Source organism: Pseudopipra pipra, chromosome 26, assembly GCF_036250125.1.
Source record: "Pseudopipra pipra isolate bDixPip1 chromosome 26, bDixPip1.hap1, whole genome shotgun sequence".
Lineage (NCBI taxonomy): Eukaryota > Metazoa > Chordata > Aves > Passeriformes > Pipridae > Pseudopipra > Pseudopipra pipra.
This window is the reverse complement of record NC_087574.1, coordinates 5,092,803-5,119,109: the sequence shown is the minus strand read 5'-3', so window position 1 is coordinate 5,119,109 and position 26,307 is coordinate 5,092,803. Positions and strand designations below refer to the sequence as shown.

The following is a 26,307-nucleotide window of genomic DNA, read 5'->3' as shown; positions in this document are numbered from 1 at the left end:
CGGTTCTGTCCGGGCTCGTTCGGGACTGATCGGTGCGGTTCTGCCCGGTGCTGCCTGGTCCTGCTCGGTGCTTCTCGGTGCTGCCCGGTGTCTCTCGGTGTCTCTCGGTCCTGCCAGTGTCTCTTGGTGCCGTTCGGTGTCTCTCCGTCGTGTCCGGTGTCTCGGTGCTGCCCGGTGTCTGTCGGTGCCGTTCAGTGTCTTTCGGTCGTGCCCAGTGTTTCGGTGCTGCCCGGTGTCTCTCGGTCCTGCCCGGTGTCTCGGCGTCTCCCGGTGTCTGTTGGTGCCTCCCGGTGTCTGTCGGTGTCTCTCGGTCCTGCCCGGTGTCTCGGCGTCTCCCGGTGTCTCTCGGTGTCTCTCGGTGCTACCCGATGTCTGTCGGTGTCTCTCGGTGCCGCTCGGTATCTGTCGGTGTCTCGGTGTCTCCCGGTGTCTCTCGGTCCTGCCCGGTCTCCCGGTGTCTGTCGGTGTCTCGGTGCTGCCCGGTGTCTGTCGGTGCCTCCCGGTGTCTGTCGGTGTCTCGGTGCTGCCCGGTGTCTGTCGGTGCCTCCCGGTGTCTGTCGGTGTCTCGGTGCTGCTCGGTGTCTGTCGGTGCTGCCCGGTGTCTGTCGGTGCTGCCCGGTGTCTGTCGGTGCCTCCCGGTGTCTGTCGGTGTGTCGGTGCTGCTCGGTGCTCCCATCTAGCGGGGACACCCCGGGCACCGCCCGCCGCTCAACACCGGCCCCTTCTGTCCCTCTCCCCGCGCAGAGCCGGACCTGGAGGATTGCAGCTTCGGCTGCCGAGGGACGTCGCCGCAGGAGAGTCTCTCTTCCATGTGAGTGTCCTTCAGGAGTCCTCCCCGCCCGCGGGAGCCCCGGGAAGCCGTGGGATGACACAGCAAGGAAAGGGAAAGAGGCTGGGGAGGAGGAGGCAGCTCCTTCCCTGCTCCTCGGGGCTGGGAAGGATGGGATGGGATATGATCGGATGGGATGCGATGCACTGGGATGGGATCGGATGGGATGGGAGGGGAGGGGATGGGGCTGCTTTGCTTTCCTAACACAAGCCAGGACTAACAGGAACGCGGGGCTCACCTGGAGTGGAGCAGAGGAGGCTGAGGCAGGGGAGGGGATGCAGCCACTCCCAGCATGAGGCACAGGAGCTGTGGGAGCAGGGAGTGGAGGAGGATGGAGCAGGGAAGCCTCTCTGACACCCCCCAACCCTCGCCCAGGTCCCCCATCAGCAGCCTGCCGACCCTGTTCGACCAGACCGTGTCCTGCAGCAGCAGTGGGCAACTGGAGAATGTTCCCCAGGCCACTCCCAACATCGAGCAGCTCCTGGAGAAGCAGGGCAACGGGGAAGCCGGAGTGAACAGTGAGTCACTGAGAGAGGAGAGGTCCTTGTGTGTGTTTGTGTGGGAGCCAGCTGGGATTTTGCCCACAGGCAGCGGAGCCGGGTGGGGGACAAAGCACCAGTGTGTGCCATGGGGGAGTAGCTGCCAGTGGGACTGGGGGTTGGGGCCAGTCTCCTCCCAGAGTGGGGTCTAACTGTGGATCCCGTGATCCCCTTCTCCTCTCTCCTCCATCCCCCTTCTCTCCCCTGCCCCCGTCCCCTGCCCCCTTCCTTCCCCTGCAGTTGTAGAAATGCTCAAGGCCCTGCACTCGCTGCAGAAGGAGAACCAGCGGCTGCAGGAGCAGATCATGACTCTGACGGCCAAGAAGGAGCGTTTGCAGCTCCTCAACGTCCAGCTCTCCGTCCCCTTCCCCGTGGTGACCAGCAGCAACGGCCCCGGCAGCCAGGCCCAGTACATCCTGCCTCCCAACGGTGAGGGGACAGGGGGACACCCCCCCTGTGCCCCGGGGTGGGCAGGGGGGTCACGGGAGGGGGGTCTGACCCGTTTACACGCTGTCCCTGGCTGTCAGGCTCCAGCCCTGACTCTGCATCCTCACTTCTTTCCCCCCTCCAGTCTGCAACAACGATTCCCTGAGCATCAGCAAGAGCCCCCCGTGCAAGAACAGCTTTGGGATTGAGAACTCCCTCTCCACTTCCTCTGAGGTAACACGGCCCCTGCACCCGCCAGGGAAGGGGCTCAGGGAGGGAGCAGTGCAGTCCCAGGACTCTGACTCGGTAGCCAGCTCCTAAAGCCTCGTAGCCCAGGCTCAGAATCAGGAATTCTTTCCCCGGCGTGCCCGTTCTTCATCTCAGTGCTGAGGTCTGAGTAGAGTGGCTGAGAGCGGGAGCGTGAGGTGAGAATGCTTCCAGGTTATCCTGGAGATCCAGCCAAAGCATGTCTGAGTTCTGGGACCCCTCTGACCTGCACTTGCACTCACAGCCCCCCCCTTCCCACCTCCAGCTCCCGCCCTCGGCGCCCTCGGAGCTGAGCCGACCTCTGGCAGCCGCCCCAGTCCGATGCTCTTGTGTCCGTTTCTCCCCCAGGACCCTCACTCAGGGTGTCCCAGCAGGAGCAGCTCCTCCCTGTCCTTCCACAGCACCCCTCCGCCCCTGCCCATGCTGCAGCAGAGTCCTGCCTCGCTACCCCTGCCCGGGGTGCAGCAGGTGAACGGCCTGGCCCGGGCGGCCGGCGGCGGGCTGGGGGGAGGCACCAGTGCCAGCCACAGCCTCTCCACGGTGCCCATGGTGGACGGCCTGATGGGGACCCTGGCAGGAGGCCAGCAGATGCCCATCAACGGGATCCTGGGGAACCTGAACGGAGCCCAGGCCGCCCAGCCCGCCAGCGCGCCGACGCAGGGGCCGGGCGGGCCCCCGGCCCTGCAGCTCTCCACCAGCCTGAGCAGGTGAGGACGGGGGGCTCGGGGGCACGGCCCTGCCCTCTCCAGCAGCAGTTTAGCTCCGGGAGGGAGGGAGGGACGAACCCTGTGCGTGCAGGAACCCAGAGGGGCCGCGCTGACGTTCCCTGCCCTGTTCCCTCGCAGCATTCCCAGCCTGAGTCCCCTGACGGAGCAGCAGCGGCACGTCCTGCACCAGCACGAGCAGCAGCTCCAGCAGCTCCAGCAGCTCCTGACTTCCCAGCCGCTTAATCCGGTGAGTGCTGAGCTGTCCAGCGGGAAAACCTCGCAGCAGAGGGCAAAACTTAGGGCTGCATCCTTCCCCCGAGTCCCCTGCCCACGGGGATGCCGAGCCGGGCGCCTTTTCCCGGCTCCCGGATGCTGTGGATGGACTGAGGGGCGAAGCTTTAGGCAGGAAGGTGCAGCACCTCCCCAGGAGGGGAGCTGGGGTTTGAACCGTTTTCTTTGTACGAAGGGAAAAAATTTAATCTGGGTTTCCCACGTCCTGAGGGGGGTGAGAAGGTGGGAACTTCTGAGCAGCCATAAAATCGGGGCAGGGGAGTAAAATGCGTCGAGCTCTTACCTCCTCCAGCCATCCTTGGGTGCAAATCGTGTCTGATCCTGCTGCTGGGGGGGCTGGGCTCTGGGCTCCCAGGTGTGCTGAGGCCCACGGGAGGTGAGGAGCACTCCTGAGGACACTGTTTGAGGTTAGAAGGAGGTAAACACCAAATTGCTCTAGTCCTGAGGCGGGTGAGCCGTGTCTGGGCACATTTACCCGGAGAACTGGAAATGCCAGCAGGACTCTGCAGGTGGCTGAGGATTTTGGGGTCAGGAAAAGGACCAGGCAGCTGCTCTGAGGCTCTTGGCTCTGTGCCTGCACCCTCGGGGGTCAAACAGCAGCCCTGTGGTGGGAAAGGCTGCGTGGAGAGGTGGCAGACCGGGTGTAAAACCACAATCAGTGCCATCAATGGAGCTGTGCTCTGCTCCTTTCTGTCTCCCTGGAACCTGGCCCGTTGCTCTGGATGGGTTTCTGGGTCAGGCTATTTATATCCCGGGAAAAGCAAGTTTCAGAGGGCCTGTCTGTGGAGCAGCTGATGTCACTGTGTCATCAGCTGCATCCCCGTGGGGGCACAGCAGTGTCAGCTCTCAGCCTGCTGCACTGGTCGATGGTTGCCATAGTGATTCCTGCAGTTTGCTGGATTTGAGAGCGTCCCTCTGGATGCAGGTGAGGTGTGACCCTCGTCCCCCACTCAGATCCTGGTCACCTGCACCCCCCCTGTGGGTCAGGGCTGAGCTGGGAATTGGGATGAGCCGGGGGAGGAAATTAGGAGCCAGTCTGGAAATTCAGGATAGTGAAGGCCACAGAATTAAAATCCCTGGGTTGATGGACTGGGAATTGCTGAGTGGATTTGTGTGCCTGCAGGTGTCTGGGTGAGGGTTCACTAATCCTGTGTGTCGGGAAACAGCGGGGTTGGAAAGGTCATAGGCACAGGCTGTTAATGAACACAAGGCAGACTGATCCTCTCTCTCCCTGTAGAGATGGGGTCAAGGGGACTTTCTCCCTGTCTCCAGTAGCATTGCCTGGGATGGAGTGTGTCATGGAATCACTGAGGTTGGAAAAGGCCTCCAAGATCGAGTCCAAACGTCAACCAAATCCCAACCGAATCCCACTTAACCATATCCTAGTGACACCTCTGCTTGCTTTTTGGACACTTCCAGGGATGGTCACTCCTCCACTTCCCTGGGCAGCCCTGTTCCAGTGCTTAACCCCTCTTCCAGCGAAGAAATTTTCCCTAATCCCCCCCCGAACCTCCCCTGGCACAGCTCAAGGTGCCACCTCCTCCCGAGCGCTCTGTCCCCGCCGTGACTCGTCTCCCTGCCCCTTGCCCGCAGGAGCAGCAGGCCCTGGTGTTCCAGATGATGCAGCAGATCCAGCAGAAGCGGGAGCTGCAGCGGCTGCAGATGAGCAGCTCGTCCCAGCTGTCCATGAGCTCCCTCCTGGCCGCCACCTCGGCCCCCGCCCTGATGACCTCGGCCCCCCAACCGCCCCCCAGCACCAGCTCCCTCCTGGCCTCCCTGTCCCCGCAGCAGCTCAACCCTGGCAATGCCCTCCTGGCCCCCCAGGCCACCCCACCGCTCAGCACTCCTGGGAACAGCCTCCTGGCCTCGGGAACGGGCCTCCCACCCGTCCTGACAGCACAGCCCAACCCCTTCCTCAACCTGCAGGCTGATGGCAACACCCCCAAAGGAACGGTGCGTATGCTGCTGGCACTCCCCTGACCCCCAGAGCCCTGGGCAGGCACACCTGTGCTCCAGGTTATTTGGGGGAGCCTGCAGGGAGCAGGGCTGGGATGCTCCTTGGCTTTGCTGCATCCCTGATCCCGCATCCAAGGGCTCCCAGGGGCCCTGGCAGGCCCAGGGGCTCCCAAGGGGTCCTTACCTGTGTGTGCAGACACAGGTGTCTGACCCACTGCAGCAGCCAGGCAAGGACAGGCTGTGGGTTTGGGTCCCTTCTCCCCAGGATTTGGATGGGATGAGGTGGCCCAGGCAGGAACAGGCTGTGGGTTTGGCTCCTTCTCCCCAGGATTTGGATGGGATGAGGTGCCCCAGGCAAGGACAGGCTGTGGGTTTGGCTCCCTCCTCCCCAGGATTTGGATGGATGAGGTGCCCCAGGCAAGGACAGGCTGTGGGTTTGGGTCCCTCCTCCCCAGGATTTGGATGGGATGAGGTGCCCCAGGCAGGGCCAGGCCGTGGGTTTGGCTCCCTTCTCCCCAGGATTTGGATGGGATGAGGTGCCCCAGGCAGGGACAGGCTGTGGGTTTGGCTCCTTCTCCCCAGGATTTGGATGGGATGAGGTGCCCCAGGCAGGGCTGGCCCCTTGTGAGGGAACATGAAGGTGGCTCCATGTTGACACCCAGGGGTTAGGAGGAGTCTTGCACCCCGGAGGAGAGGTGGAGAGGCTTCCAGCCTCTCTGTGAACAGCCCTGTGCCAGGACACCCGTGCCCAGGGGCTGGTGGGGCGACACTTCCACCTCCTCCATCCCTCCCCTCTACCTGTGCCTGTACCCGGGAGGTCCAGCCCTGGCTGGAGACATTTAGGAGCCACAGGCCAGGGCTGAGGGGCCAGTTGGGCCTGAACCAGGCAGAGGGAACCCTGGGGCTGCCGTGTCTCTTGGTTTTGGAGGAGCCTGAGAGGTGCCAGCGAGCAGGGCCGGGCGTGCAGCACATCAGGGCTCTCTGATTCCTGTCTCCTCTCATACCTGTCTCCTCTGCGTCTCTTTCTGTTTTGTGTTTTTTTTTTTTTTAAAGAACATGAATGAAAAGGGAGCTCCTCTTACCCAGGACAAGGGCTAAGCTCCCCCCCTGACCCCGAAAAAACCAGCAGCCAACTCCTCTGCCCAGGGGAACGTGGCTTTTCCACAGCCAACCTTGACACTGTTAGAGCAATGAGCACAAGGCTTCCGAGGAGCATTCCCTGAGCTGGGCCACGAGGAGCATTCCCTGCGCTGGGCCACGAGGAGCATTCCCTGCGCTGGGCCACGAGGAGCATTCCCTGTGCTGGGCCACGAGGAGCATTCCCTGTGCTGGGCCACGCCAAGAGGTGCTTTGGGGAAGACAGGACGTCTGTGGCCGAGCCCTGGTGTCGTGAGGAGTGAAGGTGGGGGGGGTTTCCCTGCCAACCCGCTCCGTGTGGAGATCCTGCCTATGTGTAACCCCCAGGATGAGCTTCCCGGGCATTCCTGGGGGTGGGAGCCCCCCCTGTGCCGAGCCTGAGGAAGCTGGCAGTGCCCACGGAGGCAGCACTGGATGGGACAGAACCTGGCAGTGCCCACGGAGGCAGCACTGGATGGGACAGCGCCGGGAAGGGGCGTGGTGGCCGTGCCCAGGTGGGGACGTTGGGAAGAATTCCTGGAGCTGGGATTTCTCACCCGCTGGGCTCTTCCCTGTGTAGCCCCAACAGCTCAGCTGGAGCCAAATCCAGCCTGGAAAGACACAAGTGGGAGTGATGGATGAGGAGTGGAGCTGGGGGCAGGGGGAAGGCCACCCGCTCCTTGGAAGGACATTGCCACTCCTGCCCTGCCAGCTGCTGTGGGGTCGGTGCTGCCCTCACCTGAAAAGCACATTCCTGCTCTGGGCTGCCTCTTCCCTTCCAGGATTCCCAGAGGAGAACAGTTCAGTGTGCAAAAGGGGCTGGAGCCGGGATTTATCCAACGCCAGAAGGTGCATTTGAGCCTGGAGGTGGATTCCTGGACCTGAGCTCGGAGATCAAAATGTGTTTGGGGAAGAGAGTCCCAAATCCCATCCCCGTTCTTCCCTACCCACCACAGATCATCCAGTCTGGCAAAAACCGTGTTCTTCCACTGGTCCTGGGCCCTTGGGAAAAGGGGATCTCCAAGGAATGGGACAGTGACCAGGATCCTGAGCCGGGACATCGGACCCTTCATCCTCCACCTTTTGACCTTAATTCTGTCTTGCAGCCCGGAACCTCAGCCAGGAATCGGCTTCCTCTGAGCTTGGATGGATGGAGGGATGGATGGAAGGATGGAGGGATGGATGGAGGGATGGATGGAGGGATGGAAGGATGGATGGATGGAGGGATGGATGGATGGAGGGATGGAAGGAGGGATGGATGGAGGGATGGATGGAGGGATGGAGGGATGGATGGATGGATGGATGGATGGATGGATGGATGGAAGGATGGATGGATGGATGGAGGGATGGATGGAGGGATGGATGGATGGATGGATGGAGGGAGGGATGGAGGGATGGATGGAGGGATGGAGGGATGGATGGAAGGATGGATGGATGGATGGATGGAGGGATGGATGGAAGGATGGGTGGATGGATGGATGGATGGATGGATGGATGGATGGATGGAGGGATGGATGGATGGATGGATGGAAGGATGGATGGATGGATGGATGGAAGGATGGGTGGATGGATGGATGGATGGATGGAAGGATGGATGGGTGGATAGATGGATGGATGGAAGGATGGATGGATGGATGGATGGATGGATGGAAGGATGGATGGAGGGATGGATGGATGGATGGAGGGATGGATGGATGGAGGGATGGATGGATGGAGGGATGGAAGGATGGATGGATGGATGGATGGGTGGATGGATGGATGGATGGAGGGATGGATGGATGGATGGAAGGATGGATGGAGGGATGGATGGATGGATGGAAGGATGGATGGACAGGTGGGGCAGCTCTGGGGAAGGGGAACCCCTACGTCAAACGTACCAATGCCCCTCCTTTTCCTCGTGCCCTGGGTAACTCCAGAGCTCCTGGGGGCAGGCAGGGACGGCTCCAGCTGGCAAAAAAAACTCCGAGGGTCTTAAAAACCAAGTTGTTGGACCTTAATGACATTTTTCAGCACATTCCCACTGCCTTTAAAACTAGTTTGCACTATTCAAATCTGTCAGCAGTGGGGCTGTGCTGATGTACTAGAAAAGCTTGTCCTAGGCAAAACTCATCTGCTAAATATCTTTCTTCCATTTTTATTTTATTTTATTTTTATTTTATTTTATGTTATTTTATTTGGTGGTTTGGAAGATTGTCACCATGATGGTCGAATTAAGGCTAAAAAAAAGGAGAGAGAGAAAACCTTTCTGCTCTCAGCCTGCAGTTCTGTGAACTGGGCAGAATGCTGCTGTCTGCCCAGAAATATATATATATATTATATATATATATATATATATAATTTTTTTATATATATATATAAAGAAAAGCTAATGTTTTAACAAGGTTAAGAAGCTATTGGGAAGGTGGAGATGGCAGCTAAAAGTGGAAAAAAAAGCAGGAAAAAAAAAAGCCTCCCTTCCTGGCAGGCTGGAGGCTCTCACTGGCACATCCCTGTCCCCAGACACCTCCCGAGGGCCAGGGTGAGCTGTGCCACCTCCCCCCACCTGCCACCTCCAAACTGGGACTGAGATCTTTCAGTCCAACCCAAGCATTTTGGCTCCCTGCCCCCCCCAAAATCGCTCTGGCACAATGGTGTCCTTGCACTTTTTAAGCTCCTTTTGATTTTTTTTCTCTTGTTTCCCCCCTCCCCCCCTCAGCTGTGTCGTTCCCCCAGAGGTGCCACCCAAAATCCCTGGCACAGGGACCCCCTGCTCAGTGCAGGAGCTGTTTTTTAAAGCTCCCCTGGCTCAGGTGAGCTGTAAAAACCTCAGGTCTCACCTGGCTGCCCCCTCCCACGTGAGGAATCTCAGCCTTGAAAGCAGCTGCTACAGAGAGCAAATATATTCAGCAAATTAGGGCTAAAATGCTACATTTCGGGGCTGCCCCCTCAGCCCTGAAGTGCCTGTTTTTGTGTGGTGGCTGCACACACACACAGAGCTGGGCCTGCCATCCCTCAGATCCTTGGGATTTGGGAGCAGACGTTCCTCAGCACTGGTTTGGGTGAGCAGGAGTGTCAGCCTGGGCTCTGCCACCTCCGTTTGCCCAAGGGGGAGGATTTTTATTTTATTTTTATTTTATTTTTATTTTATTTTTATTTTATTTTTATTTTATTTTATTACTCCGAGATCCCAAATTCCCGTTGCCATGTTGTTGCCCACGTGGTGCCCGTCACCTCCAGCCCAAGATAAAACCCCAGGGCCCTGAGGTCGTGCCCAGACTTGGTCAGATTCTTCCAAAATTCAGCCACATTCCACCCCCTGGAATCAGAAACGTGCCAGAACCAGGGAGAGAGGGATGGGAAGGAGGGAAGGCTGTTGGGATCAGCCCCTTGTGCAGCCAGTTGTGGGACAATGCACTGATCTCCCAAAACACCCAGAATCCCTGCTGGAATCCCCCCAAATTTGGGATTTATCCCACTGGGCAACAGCAGGAGACACACAGGGGGTCAGTGAGAGGCACTTATTGAGTGAGGAGGCTGAGAGGTGCTGGCTGGGGCTCTGCACCACTCCTGGGAGGATATTTGGGAACCCAGAGGTTGGAAATCAAGGAATTGGGTGGGTTTTTTTTAGGCAGGCTCACTGTTAAATCAGGGAGGGCTGAGCTGTGCAGCATCCCTGGCCCCCTGCTCAGTGGTGGCAGCAGTTGGAATATGATCCCCCCTGGATCTCCAGGGATTCCTGGGACAGGGTGGGATGAGGTGGGAGAAGGCGAGGGGGATAAGAGACATAAAGCACTTACACACATCTCTCCACCACCTTCCAAAGGCTCCCAATCCCTGGGAATTGTCACCTCAACCTGTCCCAGAGCCAAAAGTCAGATTGAGGGGAGAGGGGAGGGGAAAAGGGGGGCACTGCTGGAAGGTCGCCAGTTGTATCCCTGTGAAAAAAAAAAAAAGAAAAAAAAGAGGGAGAGAAGGAGAAAGGAAAAAGAAAAGCTAAAGATTATCTGTGTTTCAGTTGCACTGGGGTACGTTTCTTTACCCGTTTTGATGCTGATGTCTCATTTAGTATGTTGCATGTGTCTTTTTTTTTGGATTTGTTTTGGGGTTTTTTTAATTAAATAAAAGAGAAAAATGTGTATATTTTTGGCAATTTAAGGTAATGTAGCTAAGATATATTTTTTTCACGCTGCTTGACTGTTCTTTATTATAATAAATAATATTAATATTAATATCAAAGAGTTTTTAATGCAGAAAGGGGCAAATTTAAAGAAAATAGGGGCTGTGGGATGAATTCCCTGAAAGGTGATGGGTCCTGCTTTCCATAGGGAATGTGTGGCAGCATCGGGAGCAAGGGATGCTCTCGGGATGCAGGAGTGGGATCCCCGGGAGGGTTCACTTTGGGAATGAGAGGAGACCAGGGCGAGGGAGGAGCAATTGGTGGAAAGGTTTCCTCCCCAAAAAAACAGGGATAACCCACACTGAGGGCACAAAACCACTCGCTGACCTCACGAGCATCCAGCAGCTCCCCAGTCCTCCCCTCTCCCGAGGGTTTGTTCCTTGGAAGCACCAAAGCCAAGGGCTCCACGCCCCCCGTTCTCCCGGGGGAAGCTGAGGCACGGGGAGGGCTCGGGAACCGGGGATCCTGATCCTTCCCCGGGAAAGGGACCGGGATCAGGACCGGGGATCGGGACCGGGGATCGGGATCGGGGGCTGGGTTTGGGCACCGACACCGCGTAAAAGGATCGGGCACCGGGAGCGGGCACCGGGACCGCGCAGTGGGATCGGGCATCGTGACTGGGACCGGGAGCGGGAACCGGGAGCGGGAACCGGGATCAGCAGCGGAACCGGGATCGGGGCACCGGGATCGGGGAGTGGGATCAGACACTGGCACCGGGATCGGGGCACAGGGATCAGGGAGTGGGATCAGACACTGGCACCGGGATCGGGGCACCGGGACAGGAGCCGGGATCGGGTACCGGGACCGCGCAGCGGGAGGGACAGCGGGATTGGGCACCGGGAGCATCACCGGGAGCATCACCGGGAGCAGCACCGGGAGCATCACTGGGACCATCACTGGGACCAGCAGCAGCAGCATCACCTGCACCATCACCAGGACCATCACCGGGACCATCACCGGCAGCATCACCGGGACCATCACCGGCAGCAGCCGCGGATCCGCGCCCGGTGGAACGTTCCCGCACCGAGCCCGGCGCTCCCGCCGAGCCCGCCCGGCCCGAACCTTCCGGCGACGCGGGAGGAGGAGCCGCCGGGGGAGGTGACCGGGACCGGGGTGGGGTGAGCCCGGAAAGGGCACCGGGACCGGGGTGCGGTGAGCCCGGCAAGGTGACCGGCACCATGCTCCGGCTCGGCTCGGCCGCGCTCAGGGCTCTGCTGAGAGCGCTCCGGGGCCGGGCCCCCTTCTCCTCCCGCTCCGCGACCCCCCCGCAGCCCGCGATCGCCGCCAAGGAGCCCTTCCCGGTGGAGCTGAAGGCGGGCAAGAAGTACGCGTGGTGCTCGTGCGGGCACAGCAAGCGCCAGGTCGGGCCGGGGGCACCGGGGGGGCTCGGGGAAATCCGGAGGGTCCGGGTCATGGGGGGGCTCCGGAGGGTCCGGGTCATGGGGGGCTCCGGAGGGTCCGGGTCATGGGGGGCTCCGGAGGGTCTCGGTCATGGGAGGCTCCGGAGGGTCCGGGGGGCTCCGGGATGACGGCGGGCTCCGTGAGCGGGGGGGTCTGGAGGGGCCGGGGAGCTCCGGGGGGCTCCGGGCTATGGGGGGCTCCGGGGGGGCTCCGCGAGCTGGTGGTGGTCCAGGGACTCCAGGGGGGTCCGGGGGCTCTGCTCCCTCCACTTGGGATGTGCGGGGATGCCGATGGGGTCAGGGCAGGACTAACCCCACAGGGACCCCCCCCAGTCCCGGACTGGAGTTTTTTAGGGGGCACGAGGCGCTGTTCCCTCCCTGGCTTCTCCCGCCGCCCCCCCCAGTTCCCGAAGGATGCGCTGCCCGTGGGTGGGATGAGGGGGGTCGCGGCCCCCCCGTGTCTCACACACCCCGCGGGGAAGCAGCCGGGCGCCCCCAGACCCCCCTTTACCCCCTGCCCGTCTGCCCGCAGCCCTTCTGTGACGGCTCCCACGGGAAGGCGGCCCCGGGGATGTCCCCGCTGCGCTTCACCCCCCAGGAGGACGGGCCCGCCCGGCTCTGCGGCTGCAAACGCACCCAGAACCCCCCGTACTGCGACGGCACCCACAACGGGGAGGAGGTGCAGGGGGCCCCCCCGACCCCCCGGCCCTGACGTGGAGCCCACGGGAGCTCGGGAACACCGGGATGCACTCGGGACCACCGGGATGTGTGTCCCACTCGTGGGCACGGAGGGAGGGGGGAGATGCTGAGCCCCCACCCCGATTAAATCTGAATTACTGAGGAGCTGCAGCGAAGCAGCAGCAGCTGGGAAAGAAGGAATCCTGTGGACAGTGGGGTTTTTCAGGAGCGGTTTTGCGCTGCCAGAGCTGTGGGTGCCCGTCAGGATGCGGGATGGAGGGGCCTGTGGGGTTTGGGGTGGAGGGGCCTGTGGGGTTTGGGATGGAGGGACCTGTGGGGTTTGGGATGGAGGGACCCATGGGATTTCTTATGGAGGGACCTGTGTGATTTGGGATGGTCAGACCCATGGGGTTTGGGATGGAAGGACCCACAGGATTTGGGATGGAGGGACCTGTGTGATTTGGGATGGTCAGACCCGTGGGGTTTGGGATGGAGGGACCCACAGAATTTGGGATGGAGGGACACATGGGATGCAGGACAGAGGGACTTTTGGGATTGGGGATGGAGGGACCTGTGGAATTTGGGATGGAGTGGCTTGTGGGATGCAGGACAAAGAAACCTGTGTGATTTGGGACAGAGGGACCTGCAGGATGCAGGGCAGAGGGACCTGTGGGATTTGGGACAGAGAGACCTGTGGGATTTGGGACGGAAGGACCGGTGGGATTTGGGACGGAGGCACCAGGAGCTGCCCCTGTGCAGGCGGGAAGGACAGTCTGCAGCATTTATTACATTTACAAAGCTGTATCCATACAAATGTGTAACCAAGAACAATACCTGGACACCGGGCTATCTTACAGGACATTAAAACGCCGTACAGGATGCAAACACACAGAGCCATCGGGTTTGTACCACAGAGGGAAAACCAAGACCAGACCACCCCCTCCCCAGCCCCACACGAACCCCAGCCCGAGGCAGCCGCCTCCCACAGTCCAGCCTGGCCTATTTACAAGGAGAAAAGGGGGGTCAAAGTCGAGACAAACAGAGCCCCCCCAAAACCTGGAGCCCCCCGGCCCAGCCCCAGCCCAGGGAAGGGGACAAGAGACAAAAGTGGCCCCGTGGGGACCCTTCCCGGGGCCTCCCCAGCGCCTGGGGCTGTGCTATAGCCGAGTCCGTGCTGGGGGTGCAGCACTTCCCAAAAACAATAGTCCCAAATCAAGAGCTACAGTAACAACATCCCGTGTTTTCCCGAGCCTGGGAGTCGGGGCTGTCCCTACAATTCCACCTTCCTTTGGTTCTCACCGTGCCCTGGGGGCCGTCGGGCGCTGCAGGCACTTGCTATAATTGTTTTGTGTCCTTCATCCCCCTCCCCAGCAAGGACAGGAGAGGAACCCTTGGGATCTGCATCCCCCGGGGCTCGTGTGCTTTTTTTCTGTCCGTGTGGGAAGTTGGTCCCTCCCCTCGGGGCCGCTCCACTCCCGCCCTAAGCACGGCAGGACCTTCCCACACTCGCCCCTCACCGAAGCCTCCTGGCTAAAGGCACTGTAGTCTGCTTTTTTGTATTTTATTTTATTAAAAACCCAGTGTGAGGGCAGGAGGAGAGGGTGGGAAGGACGGTGGGGAGGGGGGGAGACCAAAAAATAAACGCTTTGAAATGAGTGCCCTGGGGGGTCCCCACACCCTCCTGGATTTGAAACCCCCAACCATTTGGATGCCCCCAAATTTCCTGGAGCTGTTGGCACCCCCAGGGAGGAGAAAATATCCCCAAAGGGTTGTCCTCCAACCCCCAGTGCCAGCAAGCTGCAAGCAGAGATAATTTTTAAGCTGGGAAATAAAACCCCAAAGAGAGAACTTACTGTGCAAGGAGGGGAAGTGTCTGTGCGAGGCTTTGCCTGCCCAGAGCCTGAAACACAGGGGGACTGTGTGTCCAGAGAACACAGGGGAAGCAAAGAAAGACCCAAACTCATGCGTGGCAAAGCTGGGGGTGGTGGGACACCTGGACCAGGGGGCAGCTGCGGGCACCAGGTGCGCCTGAAAACCCCCAAGTAAACACAAAAATGCAAAAAAATCCCCAAAAAACCCCCCAGCACAGCGAGGCTGAGGGGCAGTTTTTGGCTTCTGTGCTTGGCCCCTTACCTGTGCTTGGCCCTTACCTGTGCAGCCAGGAGTCCCCACTGAGTCCCCCGAGCGAGGAGAGAGGGAGGAGGAGGAGAGGGAAAACCGTTAGAGAGGAAACAGGGAATTGTGGCAGCACCTGCGTGGCTCCCAGCTCCGGCATGCAGCTCCCAGGAGGGGAAACCAAAGTCCACAAACCGAGAAATGACAAAAAAAAACCCCCAAAACCAACCAACAAACCAACCAACCAACCGCAAACAAACGAACCAACAAACAGAAAAAAAAAGAGAACATTTAAAAAATACCCACCCACATTCCTGTGTCTTGTTCTGCGTTTTTGTTTTTGTTTGTTTTTTTTTTTAAATTAATCTGCTCGGTCGATAGAAAATAAGTATGTATAATTATTTCTTTTTTTTTCTTTTTTTTTTTTTCTTCTCTCCCTATGTACAACATATATATTTATATAAGGTCTGTGTATAGAACAATCTACATAAGAAAAGCCGGGGCGGGGCAGTCCCTGCCGGGCGGGGTTTTAGGTCAAGGCCGAGCCCGCGCTGCCGTTCACAGTCGTTTTGCGGCACCGGGCGCCGGTGGGTGCCAGGGGGTGGCAGTTCGAGGTGCCGTTGAGGGTGGCGCCGGTGCCGGAGCTGGGCGAGCCGTGGGACGGGGTGCCCGGGCTGGGCAGGGAGGAGGAGGTGGCGGGCAGCGTGGCGGGGCTGTGAGCTTTGTCGCTGCCCGACTCGCACTCGGAGGCGCCGCTGGTGTTGGTGCCCTCGGAGGGGGCAGGGTGGGACAGCTTGAGCCGCTTGCAGGCGGGTTGGACGCGGTATTTCAGAGGCAAGGGGCCGTTCTGCGGGGAAGGAGGGGGGGGCAGAGGGGCACGGCTGGCACCCTGTGGTGCCCACAGTACCCCACGGTACCCCGCGGCACCCCATGGCATCCTATAGCAACCTATAGCACCCTGCAGTACCCCACCGTAACCCATGGTACCCTACAGCACTCCACAGCACCCCATGGCATCCTATAGCAACCTATAGCACCCCACGGTACCCCATGGCACCCCACAGCACCCTATAGCACCCCATGGCATCCTACAGCACCCTATAGCACCCCATGGCATCCTACAGCACCCTACAGCATCCCACGGTACCCCATGGCATCCTACAGCACCCTATAGCACCCTATAGCACCCCATGGCATCCTACAGCACCCTACAGCACCCCATAGCACCCCATGGCATCCTACAGCACCCTATAGCACCCTACAGCACCCCATGGCATCCTACAGCACCCTACAGCACCCTACAGCACCCCATGGCATCCTACAGCACCCTACAGCACCCTACAGCACCCCATGGCATCCTACAGCACCCTACAGCACCCTATAGCACCCCATGGCATCCTACAGCACCCTACAGCACCCCACGGCATCCTACAGCATCCCACCATAACCCATGGTACCCTACAGTACCCCACAGCACCCCATGGTACCCTATAGCACCCCATGGCACCCCACAGTACCAAACAGCAACCCAAAGCATCCCATGGCACCCCATGGTACCTCACAGCACCCACAGTACCCCATTGGACCCACAGCACCCCACAGCACCTCAGGGCACCCCATGGCACCCCACAGCACCACTCAGCATCCCATGGCACCCCATGGTACCCCACAGCAACCACAGTACCCCATTGGACCCACAGCACCCCACAGCACCCCACAGCACTCCCAGGCACTCCATGGCACCCCACAGCACCCCATGGCACCCCACAGCACCCCACAGCCCCCCATGGCAGCAGTGTGCCCACGGCAGCCCCGCTCACCCTCCTCCAGGGGTAGATGTAGGCGATGTCCATCAGGGTGTAATATTCCTTCAGGGGCTCATCCTCATACAGCACTTCCACCTGTCCAGGGGACACGGGGACACCGTCAGGGCCCCGGGGGGGGACAGAGGCACTGCCAACCCCACAGAGCCACCCGTGGGGGGTCAGGGGGTCGGGGTGGGGACAGAGGCACTGCCAACCCCGCAGAGCCACCCGTGGGGGGCCAGGGGGTCGGGGTGGGGACAGAGGCACTGCCAACCCCACAGAGCCACCCGTGGGGGGTCAGGGGGTCGCTGTCCCCGAGTGACTCCGACAGAGCCGGGGGCTCCCGGGGCTCCTGGTTCCATGGAACAGGCCTGAAAGGATGGATCCTGCCCCGGGGAAAGGATGGATCCAGCCCTGGGGAAAGGATGGATCCAACCACAGGGAAAGGATGGATCCAGCCCCAGGGAAAGGATGGATCCTGCCCCGGGGAAAGGATGGATCCAACCACAGGGAAAGGATGGATCCAACCACAGGGAAAGGGATGGATGCAGCCCCAGGGAAAGGATGGATCCTGCCCCAGGGAAAGGGATGGATCCAGCCCCAGGGAAAGGATGGATCCAACCACAGGGAAAGGATGGATCCAACCCCAGGGAAAGGATGGATCCTGCCCCAGGGAAAGGGATGGATCCAGCCCCAGGGAAAGGATGGATCCAACCACAGGGAAAGGATGGATCCAACCCCAGGGAAAGGATGGATCCTGCCCCAGGAAAAGGTTGGATGCAGCCCCAGGGACAGGCTGGCAGAGCAAAGCTGTCTGGGGGCAGCAGAACCCGGCACCTGCAGCCGGGGCTGCAACACGGGGAGGCCAAACCTGCCCCGGCCCCTCCGAGCCCACCAGGGCACAGTGAAATCCGGGCAATGAGCAGACCCCAGGCACCCCCCAGCACCCCCCAGGCACCCCCAGCACCCCCCAGGCACCCCCGGGGATCCCCTCACCTTGTACTTGCTGGGTACATCCATCTTGTTGCGGAGGAACTTGGCGAGGTGCATGACGGTCATGGCCGCGGGACAGCGCAGGAACCGCAGCCCGTTGCTCTGGGGCCGGGGGGAGACGTCGCTGAGGCCACCGGGCAGGTCGAGGAGGTGCCCTCGACCCTTTTGGGGTGCCCTCCTGTGCCCCCCCCGCACCCCAAAAGCCCCGGGGGCAGCCGGACACGGAGCTCCCCGTGTCGCAGTCCCACCACACTCACCTTCTCCTTCTCCAGGTCCCCGTTCTCGACGGTGCCTTTCTTCTCCTCTCTGGGGGGGAGGAAAGGAAACACAGGACAAAGTTTATGGAGGAATGAAGAGGTGGAGAGGAAGAAGAACCCCCCAGAAGGGCTGTCCATGGAGGAGACACCCAGTGACCTTCAGCCAGGCTGTGGCTTCACCCCCCCAACCACTTCCATGCCCATTTCCAATCCAGGCCCCTGCAACCACTGACTCCTCCCAAAACGCTGCTCCGGGTGCCAGTGGCATCCTCAGAGGCCACCACCAGCACCAGGAACACAGTAGCTCTCAGGAAAGAGCTTCCCTGCCTGCCTGGCATGGAAGGTGTCCCTGCCCATGGCAGGGGGGTGCAATGAGGGATCTTTAAGGTCCCCTCCACCCCAAACCATTCTGTGACTCCACGATCTCAGTGCCAGAGGGGGGAGAGAAGGTGGGAGTTTCTTCCCAAGCCCCAAACCCAGGCAGAGGTTTGGGAGGAGCCCAAAAGTGGTACCTGGAGCCCTCGTAGAACTCGATGGACAGGCTGACGATCTCGTCGTCCGTCAGGTTCCCCTTGTCCTGCTCGGACACCTCCCCTCGATCCTCGTTGGAGCCGTTGGGAACTGCGGGAGCAGAGGGAGGGAGGGGCTGAGCAGAGGGAGGGGAGGGACACGGCGGGGGTCGGGGGGAGACACTCACCCTCGGCCATGGGATACGCGGCGTAGAAATCGCGGCGCCTCTTCATCTCATCTGAGGGAGGAGGAGGAGGAGGGTGAGGGGGGAAAACACCTCTCCGAGGAGAGATGGGGGCAAAGAGTGGGGTGTGAGAGGAGCCCCCAGACTGCCCAGTGCCCCCCCCCGGGGAGCAGCGGCTTTAGCAGGATCAATCAACCCATAAACCCTCAGAGCCGCTGCTGTGACAAAGCCTTTCCGGCAGCTCAGCTGCTCCTCAGCCCCCCCACACCCGCAGACCCCACAATTTTCCCCCCCACAAGGACGGGGGGGCACTTGGAGAGCAAATCCAGGCTCCTGCTCCCAGCTTTGCATCCCGTGGGTCCCCTCAGGGCAGCCCCCGGAGCGTGGGATGAGCCCATCCCTGGCTGTGCACACACACATTGTTCCGCTGTCCCTGTTCCTGTCCCCCAAAAACCCCCAGTCCCCCCTGCCCGTGGCTGTACCTTTGAAAAGCCCCGGGACCAGTTTGTACACAATGTCCTGAAGGGTTTTGTCCGACCTGGGAGGGGGGAAATAGGAAAGGAGAGAGAAATCAGCGGGATTAGGGAGCAGTTTATTCCCAGGGTTACTGGAAGCTGCACCACGTGCTCCCTCCTTCCCCCATCTCCCTCCTGAAAAACGCCCATCCCAAAGCCCCAAATCCCCAGTTCCACATCCCAAAGCCCCAAATCCCCATCCCACAGCGATCCCACAACCCCCACCCTGACCACAAAGGGTTAACTCTGGGAAAAGAAAGAAAACCATCTCAAAAATCCCTGTAATTGCTGGGAATGATGACAGCAGGAGTCGGGGCCAGGAGCCGTTTCAGCAGTCAAAACAATCACAAAAAACACACACCGAGAATTTAAAAAAAAAAAAAATCAAATCTAAGATCAGCAAATGTTTCTGCAAGTTTATATTTGCATCCAATTTTATTTTTGGACTCCAAAGATTTATTTTGGAGCAGCAGCGCCAGGGCTCAGGCTTTGATTTCCCTCCGTGGGAAGGAAGGCAGGGCAGTGCCCACTGCCAGGGCTGTTCTATGGGAAAGTGGGTTCCCTAAAATGTGAATATCCCAAGGCAGGATCTCCCAAAGCACTTGAGGAACCAGGGAAGCTCCAGCCCCATCCTCAGGCGGGATTTTGCTGGAAGGCTGGAACCTGCAGGCGGGGGAACGTGGCACCATTTTAACACCTCAAAAGCAAAGCAGGAGCAGTGGGCCTGGTGAAAAGTCAATTATCCCCGCAATTATTTCCATTTCATAATAAGGCCTTTATTTGCAAGGCAAACAAACGACTGTGCCCCGAGTTATTTTTAGCCCAGCCACGTCTTTCATCCCGAATTCCTCGGTGACGTCACTCCTCTCACAAGGCCCCTGCTGTGACTTTATTTACAACAAATACCCCGAGAATTCACTTCATAACTCACAGCAAGCCGAGGTAACATCAGCCCTCAGCTGCTGAATTCCCAGCTCTGCCACCAGCCAGCCCCAACAAGCCCAGTGTGGTGGCACTGGGGTGGGCACGGGGGATGTGGCATCACACCCCGGTGTTGGCACCTGGTTTGGGAAGCAACGGGGCAGGGGTTTTCCTGTGGATCAGGCCCCCACGGGACCACCCCCCCCCTAAGTTCTCCCTGTGTTTTTCCCTACTCTGGGACCAAACAAAGTGTCCCCAGGGCACCCAGGGCCTGGGCACGTGGGCACGGCGCCGGTGGATCCGTCTGCATGTGCAGCCAGGGATGTGTTGGAGGAGCCGTGGGAGCCCGAGTGTAAATGTTTCATAGTGAACCAGAAAGGGAAAAAATGAAAAAAAATGAAAAAAAAAAAAAAAGAGGCAAAAAAAGTGTTACTACAGAAATGGATTTACAGGGAAGAGGCTAAAAAAACAAACCCAGGGGAAAGAAGGGCCCGGGTGATGCATCACAGCATCCCTGGTTTCTATGCCAACCACCTGCAATTCCACAACCCGGCCTGGATCTCCCCAGCTGGGGCTGTGACAGAGCCACAGGCACCTCACAGGGCCACTGTCACCTGTGCCCACCCTGGCACTGCCACCTCACACCATCACTGTCACCTGTGCCCACCCTGGCACTGCCACCTCACACCATCACTGTCACCTGTGCCCACCCTGGCACTGCCACCCCGGCACCCCCCGGGGCACCAACCCCACAGGGGACAGGGAAGGGAGGTGGAGAGCACAGGGGACTGTGGGGATGGATGGAGGGATGGATGGATGGATGGATGGTGGATGGATGGATGGATGAGGGAGGGATGGATGGATGGATGGATGGATGGATGGGTGGATGGATGGATGGATGGATGGATGGAAGGATGGATGGATGGATGGAAGGATGGATGGATGGATGGATGGGTGGATGGATGGATTGGTGGATGGATGGATGGATGGGTGGATGGATGGATGGATGGATGGATGGATGGATGGATGGATTGGTGGATGGATGGATGGATGGATGGATGGGTGGATGGATGGATGGATGGGTGGATGGGTGGATGGATGGGTGGATGGATGGGTGGATGGATGGATGGATGGGTGGATGGTGGGTGGATGGATGGATGGATGGTGGATGGATGGATGGTGGATGGGTGGGTGGATGGATGGATGGGTCTGGGATGGGTCTGGGTCAGGGCACCTGTCCCAGCCTCTTCCTGCTGCCACAGAGATGTCCCCAAGTCCTGTCCCCCCAATGCTGGTGTTTCCCACTGTCCCCATTCCCTTCCCACCCTGACAGCCCCCAAATCCCCGCTGGCACAGGGGTGGGATCGGGGCAGGGGGTCTGTGCTGTGAGGGGGGGCTGGGGCAGAGCCCCATTCCCCCCTCCAGGTGCTCAGGGCTGCACCCCAGAGCGGGCACAGGCTGCAGGGACACGGGGAGCCCCCCGAGCCCCCCGAGCTCACCTGATGCTGAGGAGGGGCCTGGTTTTGTGCACTTGGACATCACACATGGGGCAGTACTTGTTGGTCTCCAGGTAGCGAACGATGCAGGTTTTGCAGACTGTGGGGAGAGACTCGGTGTGAGCAGAGGGACGAGGGGGCAGAGCCTCTGTGCCAGCCTAGAGTGGCACCCCCAGGCCCCCACACCGGCTGGGGGACAGGACCCCTGCCCGCTGCAGCCCCCTCCACCACCCCACAGCCCCACACGGACGCAGGGCAGGTTTAGGCAGCACGGGAGGGGGTTGGTGTGGCACAACCAGCCTTTGGGGGGCTCAGGGCACCCCTGGGCACAGCGTGGGGGCCCGGGACACTCACAGGAGTGCAGACACTCCACGATGGTGGTGGCGTCGATGAAGTAGCCGCCGCACAGGGCGCACATCAGGTGGGGGTTCAGCTCGGTGATCTTTATCCTGGTGGTCCTGTGCATTTTGGAGCAGCACCACGGCGGGTCCTCCCTGCAGGGAAACCCCCCCTTAACGGCAGCTCTGTGCAAGGCTGGGACCTGCAGGGCTCACTTCGCCCTTCAGGGAGCAAATCCAGTGTCACCCTCAGCCCTGGGAGCACCGGGGCACCCTCAGCCCTGCACCCCTCCAGCCCTGGGGGTGCACAAGCAGCACCCAACACATCTCCCCCCGTGCAGCCCCTCCCTCCGAGCGCTGCCCAGCTCCCTCTGCCTCATGCTTGTGTCTCCCTGGGGTCCCCAAATGGGTCCCCAAGGTGCTGAGACACCTCTGAGTGGGGACAAATCCCCCCTGTCAGCCAGTCCCTCGCCCAGAGCTCCCATGTGTGCACACACAGACACACAGACAGACACACAGACACACAGACACACAGACACACAGACACACACAGACACACAGACACACACAGACACACAGGCACACAGACACACAGACACACAGACACACAGACACACAGACACACAGACACACAGACACGCACACACACAAAGTGTATTTTGGGTTTGGTCCATGGAAAAGGTGCTTCCAGCCACCATCCCACGGTTTCCATAGAAACCCCCCACCCCTGTTTTGGCCACCTGCCCCTGCCCAGAACCCCTGAGGGTGTGCCAGGCCAGGTGAGCCCAGGGGCACGGGCAGTGTCCCCCAGCAGGGGCTGAGGACACCGGGAATCGCTGCCTTCCCGCTCCAGCGCTTCCACGTTTACAATGGGAGACGGCGGAGCCCGAAATCGCTGCAGTTTTATTGTTTCCATGGCAACCCCGATACTTGGAGAGGAGCCAGAATATTATTACAACCATCCGAGGAGAGGGGGAGAGGGGAGAAGGATCCCTGGGATTGTGTAAATGAGCGTGGGCGCACCCACAGCCACCCCCGTGGGCACCCACCCCCCACCAAGAGGAGGCACACGTGTGTAACACAGGTACACACATGTGCACACATGTACACACATGCACACACACGTACACACCTGTATGCACATGTACACACCTGTACACACCTGTACACACATGCACACACACCTACACACCTGTACACACATGTACACATCTGTACACACATGTACACACCTGTACACACATGCACACACACGTACACACACCTACACACCTGTATGCACATGTACACACCTGTACACACCTGTACACACATGCACACACATGCACACACACATACACACCTGTATGCACATGTACACACCTGTACACACCTGTACACACATGCACACACATGCACACACACCTACACACCTGTACACACATGCACACATCTGTACACACATGTACACACCTGTACACACATGTACACATCTGTACACACCTGTACACACCTGTACACACATGTACACATCTGTACACACATGTACACACACGTACACACCTGTATGCACATGTACACACCTGTACACACATGTACACATCTGTACACACCTGTACACACCTGTACACACACGTACACACAGGCTACACTTACACACATGTATCCCCCCCTCCGACAGGTACACAGGTACACCTGCACCAGGGATGGGACACCACTGGGATTGGGATAGAGGTGCTGCAGGGATGGGGACACCACTGGGACTGGGATGGAGATGCTGCAGGGATGGAACACCATTGGGACTGGGATGAAGATGCTGCAGGGATGGAGATAACCACTGGGACTGGGATGGAGATGCTGCAGGGATGGGGACACCACTGGGATGCTGCAGGGATGGGACACCATTGGGACTGGGATGGAGATGCTGCAGGGATGGGACACCATCGGGATGGGGCCCTCGAGACACTCCTGTGACCAAGCCGAGCTCTGGGATCCCCTTCCAGAGGCAGGGGAGGGCCAGGGGCGCTGGTGGGTTTGGGAAGCCCCACTCCCCACCCCCTCAGGCTCAGCTCTCCCCCCTGGACAGCCCCCGGGTGTGTCCCTTGTTGCCCCCGGGCAGGTGCCCCCAAGTCCTCCACACCCCGCCAGTGATGTGGGGGACCACTGCCAGCCCCCTCCTCACATCTGGGGGTGCCCCAATCCCCTGTCCCCAGCCCCCCCCTGCCACGGGACCGGGCTGCCCACGCGGGGCCGCGGGACCCGCGGACGCATTTTGGGGGGGATTTTGCAGCTTTCGGCGCTCGCAGGCGCCAATGGCGGCCCCGGGGCTCGGCGGGAGGGGGGAGCCCGAGCCACCGGCGCAAACCGGTTCTAATAAACCCGGTGATAACCACGGCGATTTCCTGCCGCGGGGGCGAACAAAGCCCCGGCCCCCCCGCGCACCGGGACCCGCCGCAGCCCCCGGGGCCGCCCCGTCCCGCCGGCAGCGCCCGCACCCCCCGCCCCGCTCCCGAGCGGCTCCCGCGCCCCCGGCCCCGACCTCCGGGGTCTTTTGTCTCCGTGGGCGGTGGCGCGGCACGGTGCCCCCCCTCCCCTTCCCCAAACCCCCCTCCCGGCCACGGCACGCGTGGGGAAGGACGTTTCAAAGTCACCGGTAACTTAGACCCGAGCGGCCGCCCCCCCTCCCCGCGGGACCCTCCGGCGGCGGCGAGCGCGGGGGTCGGGAAATACACCGGGACGGCTCCCCCCCGGCACGGCCCGACCCCCCGCACGACCCCCGCGGGGCCCCCCACGCACCGCGGACACGACGAGACGGCCCCGGAGCGCGGCCCCCGCGCCCACCGACAGCGCCCGCCGGGACCCCCCGCCCGCTGCCGGCGGGATGCGGGACCCGCGCACCGGGGAGGCAAACACCGGGATGCGGGGATGGAAAGCCCCGCGGGGAGGGCACGGACACGCGTGTCCACACGCAGGGACACACACACACACACACACCAGGTCCCGGCGGTGGGACGTGTCCGCGGTGCGTGACACCCGGAGGGCAGGGACCCGCGACGGGCAGAGACCCGCGAGGGGCACGGGCAGGGGGTGGGCACCGACACGGGATGGACACGGGGTGGACACAGGGTGGACACGGGGTGGACACGGACACGCGTGACCCCGCGCTGTGCCCGGGGGGGGGGCGTTCACCGCCGGCAGCTCCCGCTGCGTTTCGGGGACACCAAACCCTCCCCCCCCCCGGGCTCGGGGCAGCCCCGGTGTCCCCGGGGCGTTCCCGGTGCCCCGCAGCCCCTTTGTGCTCGGGGCCGGCTGTGACAGCCCGGCCCGGCCCCTCCGCCCGCCCCGGGGGGGCTCCCGCCGCGCCCCCCCCGCTCCCCGCATCGCCCCGCGCGGGGCCCGGGGAAGGAGCGGGGCGGCCGCGGCCTCCCCCCGGGGCTGTCGGGGCTCCGCCGCCGCTGCCGGTGCCCCGGCGGAGGGGGGGTCCCGGTGCCCGGGCACAAAGGGGGGGAGCGGCCCGGTATCGGCCATCTTTGAGCGCGGGGCGAGGCGGGCGCGGGGGGGCCCCGCGGCGGGGCCGGGGGCGGGGGGGGCACCGGGCCCGGTCCGTACCTGGTGGCGGCGGCCCCGCGGCCGCCCCTCCGCTCCCGCCGCTCGTCGCGGCTCCGCTCGGTTCCGCGCTGCGGCCGCCGCGGCCCTTTTTTTATTTTTTTTTTTTTTTCCCTCTCGCTCCTTTTTTTTTTTTTTCCTCCCTTTTTTTTTTTTTTCCCTCCTTCCTCCTCCTTTTTTTTTTTATTTTTTTTTCTCCCTTCTTTTTTTTTTTTTTATTTTTTTCCCTCCTCCAGCTGCCGCCAGGCCCCGCCCGCCTCACGTGACCTCATTCCTTTGGGGGGTTGCGGAGGAGGGGAATGAGGGGCCGAGATTGGGGGGACCCCCCTCCCCAAAACCCCGCGTCCCCACCCCGCCCCGGTGGTCGCGGAGGGTCCCGCCGCTCCCTCCATGTTGTGCTCGGGGGGGAAATGAGAGCGCCCCAAAAACCGCTGGAATGGCCCCAAAATGCGAGTGGTGCCCGGCGGCAGCTCCGCTCCCCGTTAAAGGGTCCCTGTGTCCCCCCTTCTCCGCTCGGGTGATGCCTCGGGACCCCCCAGCCCCGGGGAATTCGGGGTCCCAAATAGGGCAATTCCCGCTCGGGAGGCGACGCGGGACATGCGGGATCTTCCCCGGGACTGTCGGTGCTCGGCAGGGAGGGGAAAGCAAAGGGAAAGGGGGGAAAAAGGAAGGGAAGAAAAATAGAGGGAATTTTGGGAAATGGAAAATGGGACGGAAAAAAAAAAAAGGAAAAAATATAGAGGGAAATTAGAGAAAGGAAGGGGGAAATGGAAAAGGGGAAGGAAAAAAGGGGGGAAACGGAAGAAAAATAGAGGGGAATTAGGGAATGGGAAAATGGAAAAGGAAGGAGGGAAAAAGAAAGGAAGAAAATAAAGGTAAATTAGAGAAAGGGGAAAATGGGAAAGGTGGGGAAAATTAGAGAAAGGGGAAAGGAAGGGAAAAAATACTGGGGAAAATTAGAGAAAGAGAAGGAAAAAATGAAAACGGGGAAGGAATGGAAGAAAAACAGGGGAATTAGAGAAAGAGAGGGAAAAAGGAAAAGGAAGGGAAAGAAGAAAAAAAAAGAATATGAGAAAAGGAAAGAAAAAAGGGGGTAAAAGTAAAGGACGTGGGAAAGGGGGGAAAGGCAGGAAAAGGGAAGGAGAGAGAATAAAAGAAAAAAAAAAAGGGAAAAGCGGGTAAGAACTAAAAGAGGGGGAAAGGGGCAGGGAGAGGAGCGGGCG

The 26,307-nt window shown here is 60.4% G+C and overlaps 3 protein-coding genes across 5 annotated transcripts in view; 2 read left to right on the top strand and 1 right to left on the bottom strand.

Annotated features, from left to right (window-relative positions):
- MLLT6 (MLLT6, PHD finger containing) overlaps window positions 1-6,271 on the top strand; it is a 42,786-nt gene extending 36,515 nt beyond the window's left edge. For both annotated transcript variants that reach the window (XM_064636858.1, XM_064636856.1), the window contains exons 13-20: window positions 745-811; window positions 1,205-1,347; window positions 1,609-1,797; window positions 1,940-2,028; window positions 2,410-2,768; window positions 2,907-3,015; window positions 4,653-5,012; window positions 6,069-6,271. In XM_064636858.1, the coding sequence (XP_064492928.1) occupies window positions 745-811; window positions 1,205-1,347; window positions 1,609-1,797; window positions 1,940-2,028; window positions 2,410-2,768; window positions 2,907-3,015; window positions 4,653-5,012; window positions 6,069-6,113 (1,361 nt within the window). In that variant the 3' untranslated portion in view covers window positions 6,114-6,271. The remainder of the gene's footprint in view (window positions 1-744; window positions 812-1,204; window positions 1,348-1,608; window positions 1,798-1,939; window positions 2,029-2,409; window positions 2,769-2,906; window positions 3,016-4,652; window positions 5,013-6,068) is intronic.
- Window positions 6,272-11,311: 5,040 nt separating this feature from the next.
- Window positions 11,312-14,441, top strand: CISD3 (CDGSH iron sulfur domain 3). Its single transcript, XM_064636879.1, has 2 exons — window positions 11,312-11,648; window positions 12,220-14,441. Exons 1-2 carry the CDS (start codon window positions 11,466-11,468, stop codon window positions 12,397-12,399), a joined length of 363 nt encoding a protein of 120 aa, XP_064492949.1. The 5' UTR covers window positions 11,312-11,465; the 3' UTR covers window positions 12,400-14,441.
- On the bottom strand, window positions 13,133-25,172 carry PCGF2 (polycomb group ring finger 2). 2 transcript variants are annotated; one of them, XM_064636873.1, is made up of 10 exons: window positions 25,088-25,172; window positions 21,516-21,655; window positions 21,165-21,261; window positions 18,712-18,767; window positions 18,233-18,283; window positions 18,048-18,156; window positions 17,536-17,584; window positions 17,282-17,380; window positions 16,301-16,381; window positions 13,133-15,327 (listed from the first exon to the last, which is right to left on the bottom strand). In XM_064636873.1, the coding sequence occupies exons 2-10, from the start codon at window positions 21,625-21,627 to the stop codon at window positions 15,010-15,012; spliced, it is 972 nt and encodes a 323-aa protein (XP_064492943.1). In that variant the 5' UTR covers window positions 21,628-21,655; window positions 25,088-25,172; the 3' UTR covers window positions 13,133-15,009. The 2 variants fall into 2 exon arrangements, with proteins under 2 accessions (XP_064492943.1, XP_064492944.1); XM_064636874.1 differs by lacking the exon at window positions 25,088-25,172 and adding an exon at window positions 24,275-24,625.
- Between the last annotated feature and the right edge of the window lie 1,135 nt (window positions 25,173-26,307).